Raw genomic sequence first — 26,123 nt, 5'->3', positions numbered from 1 at the left:
GTCTTCAAACTTGGCCCTTTTATGACTTGTGGACTTCAACTCCCAGAATTCCTCAGCCAGGCACGCTGGCTGAGGAATTCTGGGAGTTGAAGTCCACAAGTCATAAAAGGGCCAAGTTTGAAGACCCCTGATATAGAGTATTTAGAAAAAAGGTCTTATCAGTCACCCATGTGAGAGATTATTAATGGGGAAGAATACCATAGATTACTAATAGAAGACCTGTTTTTCCAGGAAGGTGTCTCCTACGTTCAGTCAATCAAATCTAGCAGGGATTGAGAAAGATGCTCTTTCGAACAGGTGAGCTAATTCATGGGCCAGATGAATCAAGATATGACTCGGTAGGTGGCAACTTTCAGCTTCAGTTTGACAACCAAAGAGCATTGCTGTCTGAGTCTTTGGAAAAATAGAAAATAAATTGGCTGCTGGTCTCCCAGACCAAAATCTGACATTAGCTACTGAATGATATCACAGTGCCTCCTTTTTCATGTTACAAGTCCTACATGAAGATGATGAGAACCTTGCTGAAGATTGCATGAGTAGATATGTAAAGGACAGTTTGCATGAGTCAATATTTCAATCTCCTTCTGACCTCTGGAATCATCTGAAACTCAGCCTTCCCACTTTCCTCTGTGGAAAAGTCCTCACATCCATCTGCTTTGCCAAAGCTTGCAATTATCTAAACAGAGCTGGCACAAATCATTGTGATCCAGCTCTGGACAAAATGTTCCATATTGAATATCAGTTTATAGTTTATAGTGATGAGATGAAAGTGGGGTAAGGGAGAGGAGAAATAAAAAGAGATTGCAGCAGATCAGCTACCAAAGCAACAAACTTAACATTGGTGTGTGTGTGTGTGTGTGTGTGTGTGTGTGAAGAATAAGATGGTTTTGATCCCAGTTTCAATTTCAGCTTTTTCTACATGAGCTCCAGTGACGTGATGGTCCTGGGCTGCCATTCTTTTCTTGAGGTGGTTGAGAAAGAAATTTCATTTTCCATCTTTGCAAAGACTCAGTCAGCTCAGCTCTCTGGTTGTCAAACTAAAACTGAATGTTTCCTGTTCAAAAGAGAGCATCTTTCTTAATCCCTGCTAGATTTGATTGACTGAATGTAGAAGACATATTTTGCAAATGCTGCTAACATATATCAGACTGAGTTCATACAGTACATTAAGCCATGATGCAGATTGTTTAGTTTTTTGCTTGGTACAGATGAGTGCAGCTGTCAAGATTGTAAATCACGATGGCTTAGCATGCAATGCAAACGCAAGCAATCTGCGGGAGTGCAGTGGAGCACTGCAGTCATGGTACTGAAGAAAAGTTTCATAAACTTTCACATGTGAGACTATTAAGATGAATGAAAGCCATGTTTTAAGGTAGCTGATAATACACCCCAAATGTTTGTTAAAGTTGTATGAATATTTAAATGGAAATGTAAAGAAGGGCATTAATAAACTGAAATAAGTTTAGAGAAAGGAAAAATGAACTTCAAGGAAAAATTGAGCTCTTTCTTTTTCTTTTTCTCTTTAGGCTACATAAAGATGTTCCTTCATTTGCTAGAAATGTCCATTCTATAGCAAATTATTGTGTCAGGCCTGCATTGCTGTAGTAAAGGAAAGGATTTAAGAGGACATTCTTTAAATTCTCTGCATATATAAGAGCTGAGACAGACAGACAAAGACTATCTGGGCTCCTTTGGAGTCAGTTTAATCTTAGGTGCCCTGACAGGAAAAAAAAAAAACTAACCGAGTGTCAATGCTGACATACCACAGGCCTTTGAGGTACATTTTAGAGCTTGGTACAAAAACAACAACAACTTTTCAGCCTTGACAAGTAAAGGAAGATTCACTCACAACAAGTTGGAAAATTCTGCAGAATTAACTGAACAGGCTAGTTGTGATCTGGATCCACTGACACCTGAGGATTTGTGAGGCATGCTGAGGCAAAAAACAGTGATCTTAACTGAATTTATATACCGTACACGATTGTTTGTGAACCATGATTTATAAAATATATTCTTGCATTCAATCATAGCCGTGGTTATATAGAAGCTATTCCTGGAGTCATAAAGGCATTTGTCTTGAATTGTTTACATTTACCTAGATTTTCCTTATGCTTGGCATGATTTTATTTATTTGCTTATTTATTAATTAGTTATTAAATGTATGTGTTCTTGGTCCTGCTTTGTATCTGTATTCTTCTCCTGGGTTTCTACTCCACAGTATATCTGTTGATCTCTCAGCTTCTCATTCTGTGCAGATTGGTTTAATATGGCTTGTTGTATACAAATTCTTTTTTTTTAGTGTGCAGCACATATGTGGTGTTTGTTGCATAGAGATATTTAATAGCTGGGAAAGATGGGATTTGCACTCCAACATATCTGGAAGAAAATATTTTGAGGAACACTGTTTTGGGAAACAGTAAATGCTACAGCTTTCCAAGTGACCTTTTCAATGGAATGGTAAGCCAAAACTGTATCCCACCCACCTGTTTCTTAAAATATACTCCTCCTTCAGCGTGAGTGGGCAAGGAAGGGAGAGCTGTTTTTTAAAAAAAAGCAATCTAGAAAGTTGCCTTGTGGCTGGAAATGATTTACAAAATTTTAGAGAAGACTTCATACAAAAGTTGTGTGCCTTCTGTGGAGCCCTATCAATACTTCACAACAGGTTAATTGGCACCATTTCTTCCCAGTGCTACCAGAATTGTAACATTTTCAAAGCTGAAGAAGGCAATGTTCGTGGGCAGGTATTCATATAGCTAACATGACTCCTTTATATTCAAGGTGAAGGAAAGCTAGAATCCAGCCATTCTTAGACCCTCATCTCTCAGGTTTCTCCATTGGGAACTTCTATGACTCAGCTATGGACTCATATCTGAAAAACGTTATTGTGATTTCATTTGGATTCACATTTCTCTTTACTGCTTATGGAGGGCTCCAGAACCTTCAGGTAGGTGAACTGTATTTGGATCTATGAGATCCTGTTGAGCACTATCCATTCCAGAATATGCAGAGAATGAATTGTACGTGCTCTCTTCTCTTCTCTTCTCTTCTCTTCTCTTCTCTTCTCTTCTCTTCTCTTCTCTTCTCTTCTCTTCTCTTCTCTTCTCTTCTCTTCTCTTCCCTTCCCTTCCCTTCCCTTCTCCTCTCCTCTCCTCTCCTCTCCTCTCCTCTCCTCTCCTCTCCTCTCCTCTCCTCTCCTCTTCTCTTCTCTCTCTTTTTTTTTGTTTGATTGATTGAAGGGTATGGACCTAAAATGTTTAGGATGCTAACCATTATGTGGCTTTTAAGTAGTGCCATGTGACACAATGGTTGTGGGCTGATGTTTTACCAACTGTGCTACCACCTTATATAGAACTGATATAAATTCATTTGCTTTTCACATTTTATTTTTATTTTATTTATTTTTTCCTGATCATGTACATTTGTATATACCTATGCATTTGTGCATTTGTGATGTGTATTCATATAATACTTATCATACTAAATATATATTGCATAAAAATGATTAACCACTCTGGTGGCTGCTTTATTTATTTTATTGTGTCTTTTAATTGCTGTTAAAACTATTCTCTGTAATTTTAATGTTCTGTATGCTGCCTTGGGAAAACCTGATTTTCAGAGGCAAAATGCTATTGTTTTCAAACAGATGATGTGAGGTTTCATAATGGAGGAAAGTTTTAACCCACAAATTGAAATAAATCATAAGTGCCTCAAGATAAGAGCAGTGATCCTGGTGGTGTGACCAAATAATTTTTGTTGTATCAGGGCAGAAAGTTCTCAGCATCTATCACCTTTCAACAACATTCATTCCCAACAGCCTGCTGCCCTTTCATGACTACATAAACCAGTGTGCCTGGCTGAGGAATTCTGGGAGTTGAAGTCCACAAGTCATAAAAGGGCCAAGTTTGAAGACCCCTGACATAAACTATCAATCATCCCAGGCAGACCAGATAGAAAACACTATCAGATTTGCTAATACTTCCTTATTGTAAGATTCCTTTCGAAGATTCAAATCCTTACAATTCTGAAAGTACAAAACTCCTGCCATCTCCTTTGCAGCTTCTGAAAGAGATTACAACAAGGTCACTTTCTCTGTCCATTATGCCGCTGTGGGCCATGCACCCTCTTATCTGTTTGTTCCCTCAGAAAAGTCTTTCTCACATTACAAGAACTTACCACCTAACTTTCTCAGGCTGGAATAGCTTTGGATAAACATTAGCACTTTAATTGATTATTGGTGGCAATTGGTGGCTTGGTCAATCTGCTTCCTTTCTAAAACTGCCCCATGGCAAGAGACACTATGTATTTCCATTGCTCTGTACAATTAAGACTGATGAGTCTGGATGCCCCAGTAGAGGGCCTTAATCTGTGGGCACCCATGGAGGGAGGCTTGATGAAACATCATCACCCAAATGCTCTGACTTCTTCAGAGGTCAGGACACAGTAAGCTAAGGCAGCATTTTGTGATGACAATGCATTTGTCATATGTGTTTGATATCATGGTTTCATTGCCAAACCTTTCTGGCTTAACTGTGTCTTCCTCTGTTTTTATCAATCATTGTCCCCCATGCATTATCGTGTTTACTATAAATATGTGCCTCTGTTGCATTTTGTCTGTACAGAGCAGCCTCCACTCTGAAGAAGGCCTGGGAGTTGCTTCCCTGAGTGTGATCTACACTGCTCTCATTCTGTCCTCCATGTTTCTCCCATCAGTCGTCATTAAGAAATTTGGATGCAAGTGGACCATTGTAGTCTCCATGTGCTGCTATATTACATTCTCGTTGGGAAACTTCTATGCCAGCTGGTAATGAGTATTTCCTAATTCCTACGACATTTGCAATGCATTGTGCCAAACACAAAGAATTAGGATCATTCTTAAGGTTGCAGCGTAAAAGATTTATTCCAGCCGATAAACAAGAATCTGGTCACCTGAACTAAATGGGCACCAGATAACAGAATTCAAGAGGAATTGGACTTGGAATGCTTGTGAGAATGCAAGGACTCTAAACTGATGACATACTTAACTCCACTCCCCAGCTCTGCCTTCTCTTCCCCATATTTGGGACAACAGATATAATTTCTGGCTGACTGATCTGTAGGGGGATACCACCATGAAAAATCTAATTGAATCGAACTAAATTGGGAAATGTATAGCTACAGAGTAAATAGGTGGATATTTGTTCATTAGATGGTTTGGGCTTCACAAAAGTACTTTAGGATTTGATAGGACAAATGTTTTTAATGAATGCTTTAAGGCTATAAACATTACTGATACCTGAGGAAGCAGCAGATAGCAGCTGGGAAGAAGAATGGAAAAAATATCTATAGAAGTGGTGTGAAATTTTATTGACTTGAAGGACAGAACTGAGTTTTTTATGACATGCCAAGATCTGCAAATGAACAGAGCCAATAGACAACTTTGTATGTAAGTTTTTAAATAATGAAATAGGGGCCTTCAGCTCCCTAAGATAATTATTATTATTATTATTATTATTATTATTATTATTATTATTATTATTATTATTATTATTATTATTATTATAATATTTATATACCGCCCTTCTCCCGGAGGACTCAGGGCGGTGAACAGGGCAAGCATAAAAAATACAGAGATACAAAAGTTAAAAAGGATTAAATATATGCCCACTAAAAACAGTAAATACAAATATTAAAATAACAATAACCCCCCCATCCCCCATCAGGCCAGGCCGGCTTGTTCAAATAAGAATGTCTTTAGATCGCAACGGAAGGAGCGAAGATCGGGCACCATCTGGAGCTCAACCGGTAACCGATTCCATAGCTCCAGGGCGCCCACAGAGAAGGACCTCCCCCTGGGGGCCACCAATCGACATTCTCTGATCAGTGGCACCCTGAGGAGGCCCTCTCTGTGGGAACGCACAGGACGGAGGGAAGTTGATGCCGGCAGCAGGTGTTCCCTAAGGTACTCCAGACCCATGCCATGTAGGGCCTTAAACACCATTACCAGTACCTTGAATCTCACCCGGAAGACAACTGGCAACCAATGCAGCTCACGGAGCAGAGGTGTAACATGGGAGTATTGGGAGACTCCCAACACAACTCTCGTGGCTGCATTCTGTACCAGTTGGAGCCTCCGAGTGGTCCTCAAGGGCAGCCCCATGTAGAGAGCGTTGCAGTAGTCTAGACGAGAGGTCACGAGTGCGTGAGTGACCGTACATAAGTCATCCCGGTCTAGATAGGGCCGCAACTGGCGCACCAGGTGAATCTGGGCGAAGGCCCCCCTAGTCACAGCCACTATGTGGTCTTCCAGAGTGAGCCGTGAATCTAGGAGGACTCCCAAGTTGCGAGCCCTATCTACGGGGGGGTAATAGTTCACCCCCCATAGAGAGAGATGGAATATCCTGAATAACCCGGGATGCCGGTATGCAAAGCCACTCAGTCTTGTCGGGGTTGAGTTGAAGTCTGTTCCTCCCCATCCAGACCCGAACCGCCTCCAGGCAATGGGACATCACGTCGAGGGCATCACTGGGGTGGTTTGGGGTCGAAATGAAAAGCTGGGTATCATCAGCGTACTGATGATACCCAACTCCAAAGCCACGAATGATCTCACCCAGCGGATTCATATAGATGTTGAACAGGAGAGGCGAGAGGACCAACCCCTGAGGAACTCCACAAACGAGAGACCTCGAGGTCAACCTCTGCCTCCCTGTCAACACCAACTGCGAACGTCCCAGGAGATAGGAGGAGAACCACTGCAAAACCGTGCCTCCCACTCCCAATCCCCTGAGACGCCGCAGCAAGATACCATGGTCGATGGTATCGAAAGCCGCTGAGAGGTCTAATAGGACTAGGACAGAGGAATATCCCCTGTCCCGAGCCCTCCAGAGATCATTCACCAGAGCGACCAATGCCGTCTCCGTGCTGTACCCAGGCCTGAAACCCAATTGGTACGGGTCTAGATAATCCGCTTCATCAAGGACCAGAGGGAGTTGATGCGCCACCACACTCTCAACAACCTTCGCAAGAAAGCGAAGGTTGGAGACCGGACAAAAGTTGTTCAACACAGCTGGGTCCAAGGCAGGCTTCTTGAGGAGAGGCCTCACCACCGCCTCTTTCAAGATGGCAGGGAAACTACCCTCACTCAGAGAAGCAGATATAACTGCCTGGAACCAGCTTCGTGTCCTCAATTGATGAAGAGAAGAGAGAGCTTTTAAATATTTGAGATCAGGCCAGGCCTCAGAATGATACCAATTTCAATATGGATAGAGCTCTTATTGGCAATGGAAATAGGGCAGTGATGGCGAACCTTTTAGAGACCAAGTGCCTAAACCGCAACCCAAAACCCACTTATTTATTGCAAAGTGCCTGGGCCACATCACCATTGTGGTGCCCTCGGGGAAGGGGCAGGGAGGCATCTCCAAGTGCCGCATCTGGCACGCAAAACCCGGGGGCACAAAAACGGGCCACCATGCAGCAAGACACAAAAACGGCCACTGTCGCACCGTGGGGTGCAGATACAAGGCACTGTGCCATGCAAGAATGGGACAGAACTAGTGAGTATCATGCAGGCACTAGCCCCACCCCATTCACTGCGCATGCATGCTTGCGGCCCTGTGTGCGCATGTATGCATGTAAAATGCTTTCCCCTCCCTTTTCTTCCAGTCCGTCAATCAACAATGGTTGGTGACCTCTGTTCTACCACCTCTACTTGAGCTTGCTAGTCGGACACTTCGCCTCCTTTGTGCTGGGCAGGGCTTCTGCTCCGGGTGGTGGTGGCGGCCTGATGGACCTGCTGCTGGCAGCGGCAGTGGCACATTTGCCAACAGAGAGGGCTCTGAGTGCCACCTTTGGCACGCGTGCCATAGGTTCGCCACCACTGAAATAGGGAATGAAAGTATAGCAACAGTTCCCTGCCCTTGGAATAACAGGAGAAAAGAAAGAGAAGATCAGATCTGTGGTGAATAACTTTGGTGTATTTCTTCTGCCTCACTTAGCTTTGAGCATTTCTTCACACACACTGAGATCATTTTCAAATGTACTTAAAGTAAGACACTGGGAGAATCAGAGATCAAATAGTCTTACTAATTTTGGATTTGAAGGATAGCCATTTGGGTTGCCACAATTTCCATCTGTAAAACTGCAGCTGTTGCTTTAGACCATTCTATAGATGGTTAAGATGGTTTTGCTGATTTCCAGTTTGTGGTTTTGTCTTTGTCTTTTTTTTTTAACCAGTCCACCTCTGATATGTCAGGGAAGGGCTTCTCACCAAAACAACCCAGCCACTCACGTGCAGCCCTTTTCATGAGCTATTAGAACATGAACAAAAAAGCAGAACAAATAAACAGATACACTGGAGAGTGTGTAGCAACTGCTTTTGTAGCTGAGGCAACCACTTACATCTCCTTTAGCAAACAAAGCCTGAGCCAAGTGACACCAAGCAAAAGCCAGTAAAGGCACCATCTAACGACAGGAGTTATAATTACATTTCAAAAAGAAAGGGTATGGCAGGACTCTTCAAACTTAGCCCTTTTATGACTTGTGGACTTCAACTCCCAGTGTGCCTGGCTAAGGAATTCTGGGAGTTGAAGTCCACAAGTCATAAAAGGACCAAGTTTGAAGACCCCTGGGGTAGGGGAAGAGAAGTTTAGCCAACATTTTATCAGCCTGATATCCTCCCCACTCCACCCCACCCATGATGTCTCAGGAGTACAATTCATAGAATCATAGGGACCTTATTCTATCCCAAGCAAATGGTTGTCCAATCTTTTCTTGAAAACTTCCAGTGATGGAGCATCCTGGAGATTCCTTAAATCTCCATCCAGAACTTTGGCCAGGTTAGCAGTAGAAATCTGGGAGGAGACCCCTCCCCAACATAGCCAGAGGGCACTAGTCTGGAGAATGCTATGTAACCCATGTATTTTAATTTCCACCAACCTCTAGTGAGTGCAAAAGAATCAAGAATATCACGTGAGAAAAATATAACAAGGTAGCTTTACACAGCCATAAATAAGTTGGACTTGGACCATTAAACTTTCAAAAACCTTATTTCTTCTTATGAGGGCTTATTTTATGTGATCTTATCTTATAAATAGAGGTAGTCCTTGACTTACCACCATTCATTTAATGATTGTTCAAAGGTATGACAGTGCTGAAAAAAGTAACTTGCAACCAGACCTCGCACTTACAATCTTCACAATGTCCCAATGCTCATGTGATCAAAATTGGGGTGCTTGGGCAGCTGACATGTATTTATCATAGCTGCAGCATCCCAGAGTCATACAATTACCATTTATGACCTTCCCAGCTGGCTTCCGACAAGCAGTCAATAGGGAAAGCTGGATTCACTTAATGACTACCTGATTCATTTAATGATAATGGTGATGCGCTTGATAACCACAGCAACAAAGTTCATAAAATTGGGCATGACTCACTTAAAACTGCCTTGCTTAGCAGTGGAAGTTCTGAATCCAGTTTGTGGAAGTTGAGGCGTATGCTGAGGGCTATCTGCATATTAATCCATTCCTAGTAGCATAACATCTCTGGAATATCCTGCATTTCATTATATTAGGCAGTCAGACTCAGGTAGATGCGATAGACATTCCAGAATCACAATGTCTTCATGGAAAATCTTCATTTATATCAGGACAAGGGCAAGTTCATCTACTGCTATAACACTAATTCCTCCATGCAAATCTCAATATCTCTCTCTCTCTCTCTCTCTCTCTCTCTCTCTCTCTCTCTCTCTCACACACACACACACACACACACACACACAGAGAGAGAGAGAGAGAGAGAGAGAGAGAGAGAGAGGGACAGGGAGAGGGAGAGGGAGAGGGAGAGGGAGGGGGAGAGGCAGAGCAAGCAAATTTTTTGTTTGCTTATTTATTTTGTTAGATTGCAATCCCACTTTTTCTCTTGGAACTCAAGGTTGTGTACAGAACCCTCCCTCTATCATGTTTCTCCCACAAGACATTTGTAGAATAGACTAAGCTGAGATCTCCATGGCTGAGGATAAAATTGAACTTGAGTATCCTGAGGCCTGTTGCAATCGTTTAACCAGTGTAGCATACTCAGTTGTGAAAATCATGTTACGGGCAACTTTCGTGTCCATGCATTTTCACCTAGTAGAAGGATCACAGGAGCAATGAGCATATAAGCAGTGTATTTTTCAGTGAAAATATTGGCTTGTATCTTTCCCTTGTTCTCCAAGGCCTGATCCAAATAATTTTCTTTCAGGACTTACTTTATAGGCAAGAAAAATAGAGTTCATACAACACCCACAATGTATAGAAAAAAATGAACAGAAGGTACTTTGAAACAAAACAGGTTGAAAATTGTGTGATTTTTTTTCTTGGTCCTGACAAATCATGAGTGAAGATTTAGGAGAATAGGTTCCTCGTGAGCACATTTGTTTATGTGGAGAGCTTGTATATTTAAGCTTTGAGCAACGTGGCATTTCTAGTGGATTTGTTTATAGCTCTGTATACAAAAAAAACCCCTGATCTTCATGAATGCCTCCTTGATGTTCATCAGTTTCTATTAACAGACTGAAATAGTTGAGGTAACCCTGAAAATACACTTTTACTTTTCATGTGAAAACAATGATCCCCGTGAAATTGTCCGAGCTATCATTAAAACATATTCTTTTACACTGGGGAGAGGGGAAATATGTCTATATACTATATAACTACAGCAAACTGACTCTACAAATTTAGGAAATAAATTTTAAATATGAATGGTAAGGCGTCCAACTGAACAAATGTAGCATTCCTTTCTAAACAGATGCAGCTTCTAAATCACTCACAGGGTCATCCCACGTAAAATTCATTACACAAGCATAGTTTTGATTTTATTAATGCCTGGCTCACTGTGGAAAGCCTATCCAGAAACAGCCATATTTATTATACTAGGCCAGGGGTAGGCAATCTTGGCTCTTTTATGACTCGTGGACTTCAACTCCTAGAATTCCTGAGCCAATCATGCTGGCTCAGGAATTCTGGGAATTGGCTTCCAGTTCTGGATCACAGCATGGCCAGACGTTTGAGGAGAAGGCTCTTCACATCGTCTGGATTTCTTTCGCCAGGGGACCCCTGTAAAGAGGTCCAAAGCCACCCTGGAGGGGCGACAAGCGGGGGAGAGGACTCTCCTGTTGGCGGTAGAAAGGTGGAGGCCCTCCCGCCAGCTTGGAGCAACTCTCCGAACCCACGAAGAAAGGATCGGCCACTCCCATGGCCCATCCCTTCAGACATTTCCTGCCAAAGCCAAAATTACAACAAAGCACTTGAAAGCACTTGAAAACTGGGTGAGTATTGCCTTTTTCCTTTCCTAATTGTCTACCTTTTCCTGCTAAAAGCTTCTTAAATTTGCTTCCCCCAGCAAGGAGAGAGGGAAAGGATCCTTTTTTCCACCATCCTCCTTAAAGGCGGCTTCTCATCATGTCGGGAGAAAAAAGAAAACCTTGAACAGAATAATACTATTTAATTCGACTTACTAACTCTTTATTTCTGGCAACCCAAAACTCCTATTCTTACAGAAACTGGCTATTCTATCTATCTGATTAAAAAAGGGAGAAAAGAACTACTTAAAAGGACTCAAAACTGATAAATTTACTCTGTCTGAAAAAGATTTTAAGTACATTAGGGACATCTTGTGGCCAAACCTGATAGAATAAGTGAATATTTTTCACAAATAAACCTGTTTATATTTTGGAACTGCCCTTGACATTATCAGCTAAAGATAAAAACCTGAAACAGCTGGAGGTGAATTTAAGGCTTGTGGGGGTGAATTACTGACTTTTGTTTAAAAATTAGCCCCCATTAAGGACTATTTACCATTATTTCAAGATGGAGACTGATCAGCCACAAACCTCACTTGACTAAAAGCTCATATTAGAAACAATCCATAAAGTCACTGAGATGTTTATCTCCAGACTGGAAAATTTAGGTTCCAACTCCAAGTTATAAACTGTATCCCAGACTTTAACTAAAGAATTTGCAACTCAGAATATAACAAAACTGGAACAAATTACTATTGAGACAGAGGAATACAAGGTACGACAACAAGATATTGAAAAAACTAATACTAAAAACTTGACTCTATCCAAAGAACCAACAACTTTAAAAGTAAAAGGAACTATCACTATGGCAAATAACCTTAAGGACCAACAACAAACTATGGGAAAACTTAATACTCAAACTCTTGACTTCATCAAAAGAGCCTACAACTTCAGAAGTATACTATGTGCAAGATAGTGATACTAACATAGAGGACGTGGAAGATCAACAAAGACAGTTTCCTGAAAGCCTGGATAACCAAGCACTAACTGCAAAACTGGATAAGTCTACTTAAAGCAGATGAACCCAGATGGAAGAGGAATCCAGACTGAACTGGTTTTTAGAGCAAATACAGAGATAGAACTACATAACAGGGCAACAACATAATGATTACAAATGGTTTGGTTTTTGTGGATTACTGATGGCTAGATGGCCTCCTTCGATTCAAATAATATGTATTAGAGTGAAGGGAGACTCATCTGGCAATCTAAAGTCCTTGGTCTGGAAACCTGATTGGCAAAAAAAAGAAAGCTAGAGTTAGATTTAAAAAGTGAGTTCTTAGAGAACTATTAAAGGCTGCTCCTTTAGTAATCAGTGATCTATCAGGACCTAAAACAGAAAATGTTTATGAGATAGAACTAGAATGTGTTTATGTATTTATTAGGCTTATTTTAGACAAAATTTGTACACTGACATAATGGAAATTTGGCTTATGGATCCCATGTTTGATGTTAAAAGACGTTTGATTATTCTATTTAAAAATTAACAATTAGCAAAAATTTAAAACAGAATCTGGCTGTGTATAAGTAGATGTAGATTGATAAACATAGGCTGTGGTCCTATCAATAACATGTGATGTATTAAAATGTGAAACAGACAATGTTTATTAGGTAGAGCATAGCTATTCAGCTATTGTGTATATGGTAAATGCTACCATTTTTGGTGTAATGAAATAAGGGAAATTTGGATTGTGAATATTATTTGGGATGTTAAAGGCTAAATTTGAATACTATAAAATTAAAATTAGGTAAAATTTAATAACAGGACATAGATATATCTCAATGAAATTGAACTGACAAATTTTTTAACTGACCATGCTATTTCTAGAAATTCATTAGTTTAAACTTGTTGCATGAAATGTTAAGGGAAATAGAGAAGGATGTTTTGATAATGTAACCTGAATTATGTACTGAAAACTCTGTTACTGAATCTCTGATTACCCAGTCACCATGATGCTTTCTAAATATGTAGATTTTCACTGGAAAACCAATAAAACTTCTGGGAGCTGAAGACCATGAGTCATAAAAGAGCCATGGTTGCCTACCCCTGTGTAACTAGACAAATAGAGGGTGGACATCACTTGAGTTTCTGGTGCCAAAGTTGCAAAGACTTGAACCTCTGTTGGTGATGCCTTAATTCTGTACTTGTGTCGTGACCTCATCCGCAACTATGTAAGGATTGGCATTAGAGTGATGATGACAAAACACATGAATCATTATTTGCCTCTTTTACATTCTGTTTTTGTCCTTGCAGAGGGAGTACAAATAAGACATTTCTCTGAAATTCAGTGGAATGATAAGTATTTTGGATTTATATTTTGTTTCATAAAAATAACCAAATTGCGTATTTTTGGCAGGTTCACACTCATCCCCACATCTATGATCTTAGGACTGGGAGCAGCCCCCCTCTGGTCAGCCAAGTGTACTTACCTTACTATGGCTGGCAATTTATATGCTCAGAAAGTGGGGAAAGTTGAAAAATATATAGTTACCCAGTATTTTGGAATCTTCTTTTTGATATACCGGTCCTCTGGAGTCTGGGGGAATCTAATAGCCTCTCTGGTCTTTGACCAGACTCCTAACAAAGGTAATTATGTTTAAGTAGACATGTAGTAAAGAAGACACATGAAGCCTATGTTATTTGTAAATAATGTAATGAGAAAAGAAATGTTTTAAGGCTTTTAAAACTCTTGTCGAATATTACAACTGACCTATGTTCTCTTTGCCTCTTGGGCTTGCAAATAACTGATTCCAGATATAGTTCATATATTGCACTAAATCAGAACGTAGTTTCTTAATTTTGGTTTAGCATATTAGATAATTCCATGCAATTTTACACTAGTTTTACGAATCTGCTGACAAACTACCAAGCTGACCCTAACAAATGATGTTTCTAGCATTTACTCTAAAGAATCAGTCTATGGGTTTATATTCTATGTTTTAATTATTTTTACTTTAAGTTTTATTTAATCCTTTAGTGTAAGGATAATAGAGGCTAGATGGATTAGAACAGTAGTTACTTCTTCTAAGAAATTGTTTGGGATTGAATGTTACTAATTAAAACCACTGCTAATGGGGCAATTTTACAAAGATTTATTCATAATGGATATAAGTCCCTGATTGACCAAACGTTACTATTAGGAACAATTCAGAAACTGTTAGTTATATTCTTGAAATGTTTCAAAGGAGCATACTCAACTTAAAGGCAAAATTACTGGGGGGGGTGTTGAGGGGGGGGAATTCACAAATAATATTATACTACTGTGAACCTTTATCATGTGCATCAACACATTAGCAAGTTCTTGATATAACTGCTTGAACTTCTGGACCCAGAAAAGCAATTTAGAGAGAAGGACTTTGCAGCAAGAATGCACAGTAGACACCACTTAGGAATTTGTCTTTTACACAACAGAGTGTAGAGGGGATTAGAATGGCCCCAATCTGTTAGCCTTTCATAAGATTCTAAAACCTGGCTATGCTCCTGTGCCTGAGGTGCTCAATGACCATGTTTCCTGGCTGTATTACTAATAGATCATGTATCTTTCACCTATGTATATTTCATCTGGATGTTTTTAGTGTTTTAAAATGTGTTTAATATTTTTAATTGTAGTATTCTTTTTTGAACTGAATGCCACCCAGAGTCACTGTCTGAGATGGGTGGCTATAGAAATTGAATGAATGAACGTATGAATGAACCAAGTTCAGAGAGTATCATAGATCCCATGGATATTTCTTGGATTAGAAATAAGAACTCCAAGACAGTTTAAATTTCTTTAAAAGAAAGCTTGAAAACTGATGACACAGAATCACACCTTGATTGTATATTTGGCCTTCATTTGTATATGCAGCCTTCATTTTTCTCTGTATTTTGACCATTAATAAATCCCTTTTTCCTTTTTATGTTTTTAATGTATTAGTGAATCTCACAGAAACAGATCTGGTGTGCTGTGGTACAGGCAGCTGCGTGATAAACATCACAAATAGGACTGTGACATCAAAAGGACCATCTAATACTTTGATCTACACTTTGATGGGAATCTACACAGGTAAGCCCTCTCAGGCATCTTTGGCATTCCATGAAGGAAAGCATACATAATTTGTATGTATAATGTATCAGAGTACATTTTAAAGTTACACAATGCAGGACCTTACTAAAACTAGGTTCTCAGTTTAGGTAGCGCCTTGATAGGAGATTATCTAGGAAAATTTGCAAATCTTACCAAATTCTGAATATTTTGTAGATCATTTTAATTCTTATATTCAATCCATTTGATTGGATTGAATATACTTTGACTTCCATCAATATAAAGTAATAAAAAGTAACATTCCTGTTTTTAGTACAATGTCCCGTCACAAGTAATTCAGAAAATACTATTATTGCAAGGAAATGGCTCAAAAAATATGCTCATCTGGACTAAAACGATATTGACAGATGTGTGATATTGCATTCATGCTAATCTCAGTAAAGCCTCTGATTTGACCTGGAATGGTGGTAAATGTTTTATGCAACAGCAGACTGTGGTGTTTTTTTTTTTCCTGCTAGCTGTCATAACACAAACGTCACAGCTGAGCAAAAAGAATTGTGAAAAAAGGATGCCCCAAAAGTATTTTGCTTTAGGTTAAAGTGAGACATTTTTAATATTGCTAGATTTAAATTAATAGCACTTGATTTGACTTTATCATTAAATACCAATTTTTCCAAACACAACAATGTACGCTGTTAATTTTGTTTGTTCAAACACATCCTTTCATTTCTCAGCTAGTCAGATTCTAGCTGTGTTGCTAGTGACTACATTTCTGGATCAAATCTCAACCAACCAAGCAGAGAGTGAAGAAAAGACTGTGTCATCCTTTAGATCCACTTTTCTGGAAACATTTCAACATCTTAAAGATAAACGCCAGTGCCTCTTGATACCTTTGACTATGTATAGTGGACTTGAACAAGGATTCCTTGCTGGTGACTATAACAAGGTGGGTTATAAAATACAGGGTTATCTAATCTATTTCAGGTGCTAAGTGAAAAGAGGCAGAAGGAGGAGAAGTCGACAACAGAACTGCACACAGTGCCCAGTGTAGACTCTCTCAAGGGACTGGAAAACTCATCTAAATGATGTGCCATCAGATGTAGTTATCTGTACGTTTTCTTTGGCTCTAATTCCTGGAAATATTTTTAAAAGAAAAGTTGGGAATAATAATGGGATGGAAGATGCATAAGTATAGGTAGCAAGGCATTCCAGGAGAACTATTTTCTATCAGTAGGCATAGTTTTTGTATGAATTGTTAACTTATAAAACCACTTCATCAAAAGTTACCTCAGAGTAGCTTACAAATTACAAAATCCCTAGTTCTGGAGTGGGATTTGCATTCACAATCAGACCAAGCCTTTAATTGCCTGAGGCAAAGAATAACAGGTTGTCCCCTTCAATTCCATGTACAAAACCTCACTGAACCAGGAGTTCACTCTTCTGTATTGTCCAAGAGGAGCAAATCCTCCACTTTATCTTTGGAAGAGAGCAGATTCAGTTTGAAGGAATGCAAAGCAGGTGCCATTTTCACCTCCAGCTCCTTACTGCTGTCCAGCTTAATGTAAATGATTGTCCTGTAGACCCAAACTAGTCACTCTGCAGATCAATTGCAGACCATTATGCTCCTGTGTGCTGGTCTTGCAACATTAGGATGCTCTGCTTGAAAGGGTGTGAGCAGAAAATTGAATGCACACTGAAATATACATGCATTTTCAAATGAAATGTATTCACGGAAAAAAATGATAATTTTTTTTTTAAAAAAAACAAAGTAGACAGCAGATCCAAACATGTTTAGAAAAATTCAGTTGGACCATGTTTTTGCCACCATGTTTTTGTCTCCCGGTGGTTCTCCCTTGTTTGAACATGTTGCATTCTGATGCTTTTAAATTCTGAATTGGTCATGCATTTGTCAATTAACTATATTGTATTAACTATTCTCTCTATGCAAACCATTTCTACACCAATGTTTCCCAACATGATGGATTTCAGCTCCCAGAGGATTGCAACTCCCAGAGTTGTTGCCAATTAACCATGCTGAATTTTTCTTAGGTAAAAAATTTCAACATTAGCTTTTCCCACCCGTGTGTGTGTGTGTGTGTGTGTGTGTGTGTGTGTACACATACTGTACATTTATTCATTTGATTTCAATAGTTGCCCATGTCAGCAAACAACTCTGGACAGCTTACAATTCATAACATATATTACAATTAAACTTTAAAGAAACATTTTAAAACAATAACAACAGTAAAAGCATTAAAATAGTAAATACATACAAAAGCAAGACATCTGGCCCATTAACAATATAGCTAGGAGGCGGGATCGTTGGCTCATGTAGTGCCCCAGGCTCAGGAGCATAGCCAGGTTTTTCCAGTTGCATCAGAATCAGAACTTTCAGAATTCTTATTCAATATGTCCAAAGAATTCCATCTTTGCTAAAAATTCCAATGTGTTGAAATTACTAATTTTATTTTTTATTATTATTACATTTATATGGCCACCAGTGGAATTCTGAGTACTAAACAAATACAAAAACATAATGCAGAACAATTTAAAAAAACAAGTTGAGGCACCTATAAAAAAAATCATCATCAACATGTTACACATACAAATGCCAGAATTCAGTTAGTATCCAGTTCCAATGTTGGGGGAAAAGCCAAGTCATGGCAACCTTCCAGAAGGCCAAAAGGGGTGGGTCTGTCCATGGGAAGGCTGTTCCATAAGGCAGACACCATGAGACACACCACACTTCCCAGCACCTCCCAGGTGACATTGTTTCATCAAGGAAACCCCGAAAATATTTCCTTTATTAGATTGCTGGAACAGGCAGTAACCAAAGGGATAGGCTGTCAAGCAATTACAACACACCTGGAGGATGCTACTTTGAGAATGAGTAGGTTATGTCTTTTCAATTCCGGGTCCAGTTTTCACTTGTTTGGGTGTTTAACAACAGCTGCAGTAACTGATCAAGTCCTAGCCATCTACCCATATTGCACAGCAGCTGCGCATTACATGTAGAGGCTCTGTAGCAAGACAGAGAAGAATGTTTTATTGGTTATATAGGTGTTGCATGAATATTCAACACGAGCATTCCGAAGGACTCGTCAGACCTTTAACTGCAAACATGAAAATTGAAGCTGCTGTTCTGCATAACAATATAACTGTGTGGGCACTTCTCTCTTTCTTATTTTCTTTCTAGTCCTATGTGACCTGTGCTCTTGGGATAAACTTTGTTGGATATGTGATGATCTGCTTTTCAGCTACAAACTCACTCGCCTCCTTGCTGTTTGGCAAGATTTACCAGTTCACTGGAAGAAAGGTTCTCTTTACACTGGGTAGGTAAAGGCTAACTGGGTGCTTATCTATTGTGATGATCTCAATGGATTTGACGTGAGCTATGAGGAATAGAATACAAGTTAAGAAGCAATTGCTCAGAGACATAATCAATCTAGACTTCCCATCACTAGCCAGATGAAAAGTAACAGTCCCAATAGTTATATAGATAAATATATCTGCTGAATCAGTAACTTCATTGAAAAATTCTCCGAAGGTGCAGCATTGGTTACCGGTTGCCCTCTGGGTGAGATTTAAGGTGCTGGTACTTACCTTTAAAGCCCTACATGGCTTAGGCCCAGGATACTTGCAGGACCATCTGCTGCCGGGAACCACTTCCCATCACCCAGTGCGCTCACACAGAGAGGGCCTCCTCAGGGTACCGTCAGCTAGACAATGTCGGCTGGCAACCCCCAGGGGGAGGGCCTTCTCTGTGGGAGCGCCAGCCCTATGGAACCAGCTCCCCCCTGAGCTTCAGATGGCCCCAGATCTCCGGTCCTTTCGCCGCGGCCTCAAAACACTTCTTTTCCATCAGGCTGACCTGGACTGACAGGGATTTTAATTATGTTTTTAATTTTTAACTTATTTTAATTTTAATTTTAAATTTATTCTACAGGGGCCATTAATTTAATTTCCTTTTAACTTCTGTATTATTGTATTTTATTGTTGTTAGCCGCCCTGAGTCCTTCGGGAGATAGGGCGGCATATAAGTCCCAATAATAAATAAAAATAAAATAAAATAAATTATAATTCACTGTAATTCCAAGATTTCTCAGAAAACCTTCTGGAGGTAAAGGAGTTAAAGGTTTCCAACTTGAACAAGGTGATCTGGAAATTGCTTGACCTACGGGCTTCATTAAATTTTGATCCAGTACATTAATTTCAGTATCTGACCTCAGTTCAACAATTCTGGTACTCCTTTTACAATGTATCCATATATGTGATGTTAATTTAATTTATTTATTTATTTAACAAAAAACAGACATTAGAGCTATGCATATCTTGAAAATGTTTTGGAATAATTGTTTAGATCTTGGACAAATGTTACTATTTTGCTATTCATTAAAGTGTGAGCCTTGGAAAAAGGAGGCTGCTGCTTTAAAGGCACATTGTAGTAATCTTAATGTGTAGTCTTCTTAAAGCAGCAGCATCTTTTCAGAGGCTAATGTGGTAGCTTGAGAAAAGGCTGCTTTAATTAGCAAGGTCAAGTGATGTACAAGAATCATAGAGAGGAAGAGACCTTAGATGTCTTGTGGACCAGCACCTGGCTCAGGTACAAGATTCCCTACAGCATATCTAGTAGAAGATCATCCACCTTCTGTGGAAAACCTTTAGCAAAGGAGAGCTTGCCACATAATGTGGCAGCCTTCTCCATTGGCTAACACTTCATACAATCACGAGGTCCTTTCCAATCTCTAGTCTAAACCACCTTCCTTAGTTTTAGCCCTTGTTTTAGTCATGCCCTCTGTGGCAATAGAGAATAAAGTTGCCAAGTTGAGAAGCACTACCTTCATTGGTTCCTTCTATGGGCCAATCCTGCTTCTTTCTTCCAGAGTCTACTTGCTGTTAGAAATGAAGTTATGGGTAAGGAGCTTTTTGAGTCCTATGAAGCCAAGTAGTTCTTCAATTCATAAAGTGTGAATTAGAATGTGCTTTACTGTTTTCTCATGATCTTTGCCTCATCCAACAGGTGCCATCCTCTATCTTGGCTGCATAATAGCACTACTGCTCTGGAAACCTCACCCAAGCCAACTTGCCCTATTTTTTATAATACCTGCCATTTGGGGTGTAGCAGATGCTATCTTGCAAACACTAACTAATGGTAAGCATTTATAGTGAGAGAAGGTCAACAGAAAGATGAAATGGGATTGTGGGCTTTATGGAAAGGAGATAATCAATTCCAATAACTGCATTAGCCTTACTGGAAAGTGTCATCTCAGCAGGAATTGTTAGATGGATCTATGTGATGTTCGTGGATTGCCTATCGTGGGTAGTAGGCCTGTTCTTCTGTGCATAGTGATCACACACAATTTCTATGCAAATTTGATGAATTTTTAAAATCTGCAGGAACATCCACCCACATTCCTATGTTCACAAATATCTATACAATTTCTTGAACATAAGGTAAAGGTAAAGGTTCCCCCGCACATGCATGCTAGTCGTTTCCGATTCTAGGGGCCGGTGCTCATCTCTGTTTCAAAGCTGAAGAGCCAGCGCTTGTCCAAGGACATCTCTGTGGTCATGTGGCTGGCATGACTAGACACCAAAGGCGCACAGAACGCTGTTACCTTCCCACCATAGTGGTCCCTATTTTTCTACTTGCATTTTTACGTGCTTTCAAACTGCTAGGTTGGCAGAAGCTGGGACGAGTAACAGGCGCTCACTGTTACGCGGCACTCGGGATTCGACCCGCCAAACTGCCGACCTTCTGATTGACAAGCTCAGCATCCTAACCCACTGAGCCACCGCGTCCATTCTTGAACATACATAGTTGCATTTTTCCTTAATATTTGCCTTTTAGTGCAATGCTTTTTACAAAGTATAATTTTTTGCAACTTTTCCATTTCAGTTAAAAAAAAAAACACGTAAACTTCTAAAAAGGGAAAAACCTAAAGGATTTCATATTGCAGTTTGGATAGTCAGAGTTTTAGATACATTAGTTCCTCTTGAAATAATGAACAGAGTAGACTTCATCCCAAACCCATAAAATTATTTGATCTCTTAGAATTGTTAAGACTTAGCAACACTTAATACATTTATCTTAGAAGGCAACATATTCCGCACATCTAGAATTTCACTGCCAGGGAGTGGCCTGGCATCCATCAACCTCATTAAGACCCTTTGAAAGAGGTGGTTTTTTTTATTGTTTGCCGCCTTGAAGTTCTGCACCACCCCACAATCAGACTTGTTTAGGTTTCATTCAAAGATCTTTGTGTGTTTCTGTTTGCCTTTCCAATTCTGAGAAATGGTAAGCTCAAATTACTAAACTAACACTATAAAAGGAGAGGGAAAGAACAGGAAAATTAAGAAAGATCATCGGTAAAGTATCATAATGTAACTTAACAGCCTACTTTATATCTGTTAATTTTTACAACCCATTTGAAAGCTATGGATAAAGGTTTATTTTTATTTATCATTCACATTGATAAATAGTATCCAGCGGACCTTAGCTGACCTCAGAAGCTAAGCAAGATTAACCCTGATTAATAATTAGAGGGGAATTGCATGGGATTTCCAGAATTGTAGGTTGGGCAGCATTTGTTTTTTAAAGTAAAGTGAAGCTCTGAAAAAGACAATTGAAAATTATATATCTCTGCTCCAAATCCTCACACAGCTGACTTGAAAGTATCCTTGTTTCTTTATAGGGTGCCTTCTAAACAAACTTTTTTTAAAAAAAGGGGGGAGGATTTAAAATCAGAAGATATTTAAAATTACTATTTGCATAAATGCACATATGTATGCGTGCCTGAGGAATTCTGGTAGTTGAAGTCCACCCGTCTTCAACTAGCCAAATTTGAGAAACACTGATCTAAATAATCCAGTAGTTACATGATTTCACGCTAAGCAATGTTCATTGGGCACTAGTGTTATCAAGGCTGCATACCACCTGAAGAATCTAATGTCAGTTACTGTAGTCTCTGTAAGAGATCCTGTATGTTCTCCTTGCATGCTCAGAAGACCCTTCCTTTTCTTTCACAGGGTAGTTAAATGGTAAGAACCATGCTACATTTAAAACTTGAGGCTTTAGGATTGCAGATAGTCCTCACATTCCAGCTGCAACTGGGACCAGCAATTCTGTTCCTTGGTAATGCAGTTTTTAAGTGAAGCAAATCACCACAGGTCATTAAGTGCAACATCGCATAACTGGGTCTTCCTTCAAGCTTCCCCATTGACTCTGCTTGTCAGAAGTCAGCTGTGAATGTCACAAATGGCAATCACATGACTACAGAATGCTGAGACTGTCCTAAATTCACACCAATTGCAAAGTGCCCAAATCACAATGACGGTGATCATAATGATGCTGTTTTTGAGGATTAGTGATAAATCTCCTTTTTCAATGCTGTCATCACTTCAAACAGTTGCTGAATGAGTGAGTGGTCAGTGGGCAGTATATAAGAACAGCTCAATTTAAAAGCCACTAACATTGCTGAGCCTTAACCCAGCTCTCTCAGCAAAGGATAACATTTTAGGAAGAATGGTCAAAAAATCATCAGCCTTCAGAACTGAAGAAAGTCACTCTATATTTTAAAGTAGGGAGCTAATACTAATCAAGAGCGCCCCCTAGAGCATATCTAAAGAAAATGTAGGATTCATTTTCATTCATTCCTGACACATTTGTTCAGAATATGTGTGCGCTGCATTTAGATTAGCAAAGCTAAAAATATCCCAAGCAGCAAATGAAGGCAAACCCATTTGTCTACCTAAAAAGAGAAAAGACTCAGGAAAGTCTTGGCATTCAGAGCAGAGATATGAGAGCCAAAGAGTTTGATGCGATCAGAACACTCCCTCCCTGCAGTCACAAAAGATATCCCAGTCTATATATATCACAGCGCCCTGGAAATACTTGATACAAAAGGAGAGGTATAATAAAATACTTTATTGCAGAATCACTTTTGTTTGAAATGGGTGACAGCTGTTGTTTAAAAAGAACAACAACAACAACAATAATGATAATAACATTGAAAGGGATCTTGGAGGTCATCTAGTCCAACACCCTGCTCAGGCAGGAAACCCTATACCATTTCACAAAAATGGCTGTCCAGTCTTTTCTTAAAATAAACATAAACCTGAGTTGATGTCTTAAAGGTTATCTGATATAATTCTCTCTCTCTTTTTTTATAGCTCTCTATGGAATTTTATTTGAGAAGCACAAAGAGGCAGCCTTTGCAAATTACCGCCTGTGGGAGTCATTGGGCTTTGTCATAGCCTTTGGCTACAGCACCTTCTTAAGTGTCTCTATCAAACTGTACATTTTGTTACCTGTACTGATTGTGGCAATGGTCTTTTATGGAGTAGTCGAATACCTGGAATCCAAAATGTCTTCTGGAACACCCAACGCTGCTAGGCAGGAACTAACCACATCACAGCAAAATGCTCAGTCAACCAACCTCTAAGTAAGGAACTCTATGCAGAAAAGGGTTCTAAATCAAAGCTTGTATAAGGATATTTACTGGACAATAGAGAAGGGCCTGAATGGTGACAATGAGAAGGGGTCAAGGCACTTCTTTTTTGATTCTTCTTTTCTGATAGGACTGTGCCATATTATGAACTTTCCTTGTATAGTCTGAGCCCAACCTACTTCACAGGATTGTTGTTATGGGGAACAAATTGGAGGAGAGAGTCCTGTGTAGGCCACATGAATTCCTGGAGCAAAGATGGATAATGGACAAATACAGCATTGATTTTCATTTTACCTTTTTTTTAAAAAAAAATAGTTTTTAAAAAAATCAATAAACAATGCATAATCGATAAAAAAAAACTTTTTATTTGCACTAAACAGTTTGTATTGGCACAGCAGATGTAAATCGACAATTGCAACTGGATCTTGTTGAAATCAGTAAGAGTAAACATTTTCTTTAGAGTTAAGAATTCTAGGCAATGAGCCATATCCTAGCTCCCCATTTATGCAACTGTCAAATTTTGTATGCATTCAGCTGTGATCATACAGACTGGATACTGTGTATTTCCTTCAAATATGAGAACTCATACATTCAGAAACAAGCTGAGTTCCCTGAGAGACACATAATTTTTTTCTGATCTCGATGACTCCATGTGAGATCAGATATTCTGCTAGATGAAAACTCTGCACCACACCAAGGACTGTCCATTCTTTTTGCACTGGAAGGAGCCTTCTGGGGGCCAAACTGGGGGCTACTGCATTCCATTGCCCCCCCCCCCGCCCCTTTCATTATATTTTCTGAATTATGTTCTGTGAACCATCACAAGATTTTTCTAAAGAGGAGTGAGATTTGATGCAGGAAGATAAGGCCACTGATGAAATGACAGGAATCTAAGGGAAGCCCAACTCCAGAGTTCAGATCAGAAATATTATTGTAATTAATGCAGTGTTGTGTAGCTCTTCTGCTCTACCAAGTGAGCAAAGTGGGCATAGGATAAATATAAAATAACTAGGTAAGAATGCAGATTCTTATTTTTTTTCCTTTTGCACCGACGTCTGTTTATTACCCCTCAGAACTCTTTGCTCTTTTTAAGATTTAATGTTATTCATGAAATTTAGTATTAATTCATTAATTAAACAAAAATGGTGCCAAAAAGTAACAACGCACGTATGTATGTGTAAAAAAAATCAACCAATCCATGTCAGAACTTGCTCTATCATTTAACATTAAAATAAACAGATACAAGAGTCCTCAACTTACAACCACAATTGGGGACCAGAATTTCCATTGTTAAGCAAGGCTGTTAAGTAAGTTTTGCACAATTTTACAACCTTTCTTGCTATGCTTAATAAGTGAATCACTGCAGTTATTAAGTGAATCAGGCAATCATTAAGCAATTCTGGCTTCCTCCATTGTCTTTGCTTGCTGAAGGATGGCTGGGAATCATGTGGCCCTGGGATGCTGAAACTGTGGTAAATACATCCCTTGTTGCCTAAGCCCAAATTTTGATCATGTGACTGTAGTGATACTGCAATGGTGGTAATTGCAAGGAGTGGCTGAAAGTCATTTTGTTCATGCCATTGTAACTTTGAATCGTCATTAAATGAACTGCTGTAAGTCAAGGACTACCTATATGAATGCTATTTAATCTGGGAGATGTGCTTTAGCAACTTCTGCAATATTTCTTTTTCCTTTTTTTTCTTTGATTCCCCAAAGTCACTCTTAAAAAATGCAGAATATAACTACTGTATATCAGGAATAACAACTGATACGGTCTAAATCATACAGTAATATTGTGAAATTGCAAATCACAATAAATTCTTTTTAAAAGTGAAAAAGAAAAAAAACAGGTTTACTATTAATATACCAAAGAGACGAAAGAATAAAACAACATTTTTTAGTAACTTCTGCAGTGATCCTTCTAGGCATTAAATGGCTGCAAATATCTCTGCTCCAAGCAACTCTTTGTTTCCAAGCTAAAGAAAACTTAACTGATGAACTTTGCATGGGTCCAGCAAGAACAAGAGCTGATAAAGTCATTGGTAATCTAAGATCTCTCTGATTCTGCTTAAGACTGGGAAGTAAACGCACTAAAGAAAAGAAAGAGTAGCTGAAGGTTTTTGTGACGATGGCAATATTTGCTTGTGTTCATAAGATCTGTTTCACATTGCTAGGCAACTCTTCGAATCATTGTGGCTTATTTGTTCCATGAAAGATCCAGGTAAGAAGCAGCTGTTAATGCTTATTTTGATAATGTTTGAATTTTCACCTGAACCTTAAGAAAGTCAAAAGTAGAGATGCAATTTTAAATGATGCCTTCTCCCTGAATCAAGGCTGGAC

The 26,123-nt window shown here is 39.4% G+C and overlaps 1 protein-coding gene across 1 annotated transcript in view; it reads left to right on the top strand.

Annotated features, from left to right (window-relative positions):
* UNC93A (unc-93 homolog A) overlaps window positions 1-23,845 on the top strand; it is a 35,647-nt gene extending 11,802 nt beyond the window's left edge. Inside the window, exons 2-9 of the mRNA XM_083366416.1 lie at window positions 2,779-2,944; window positions 4,620-4,801; window positions 13,666-13,895; window positions 15,226-15,354; window positions 16,068-16,279; window positions 18,530-18,665; window positions 20,354-20,485; window positions 23,506-23,845. Of these exons, the coding sequence (XP_083222542.1) occupies window positions 2,858-2,944; window positions 4,620-4,801; window positions 13,666-13,895; window positions 15,226-15,354; window positions 16,068-16,279; window positions 18,530-18,665; window positions 20,354-20,485; window positions 23,506-23,777 (1,380 nt within the window). The 5' untranslated portion in view covers window positions 2,779-2,857 and the 3' untranslated portion in view covers window positions 23,778-23,845. The remainder of the gene's footprint in view (window positions 1-2,778; window positions 2,945-4,619; window positions 4,802-13,665; window positions 13,896-15,225; window positions 15,355-16,067; window positions 16,280-18,529; window positions 18,666-20,353; window positions 20,486-23,505) is intronic.
* The last annotated feature ends 2,278 nt before the right edge of the window (window positions 23,846-26,123 follow it).

Source organism: Vipera ursinii, assembly GCF_947247035.1.
Source record: "Vipera ursinii genome assembly, chromosome: 1".
NCBI lineage: Eukaryota > Metazoa > Chordata > Lepidosauria > Squamata > Viperidae > Vipera > Vipera ursinii.
Note: the sequence above shows the minus strand (reverse complement) of the source record. Positions and strands in the feature narration are given on the sequence as shown.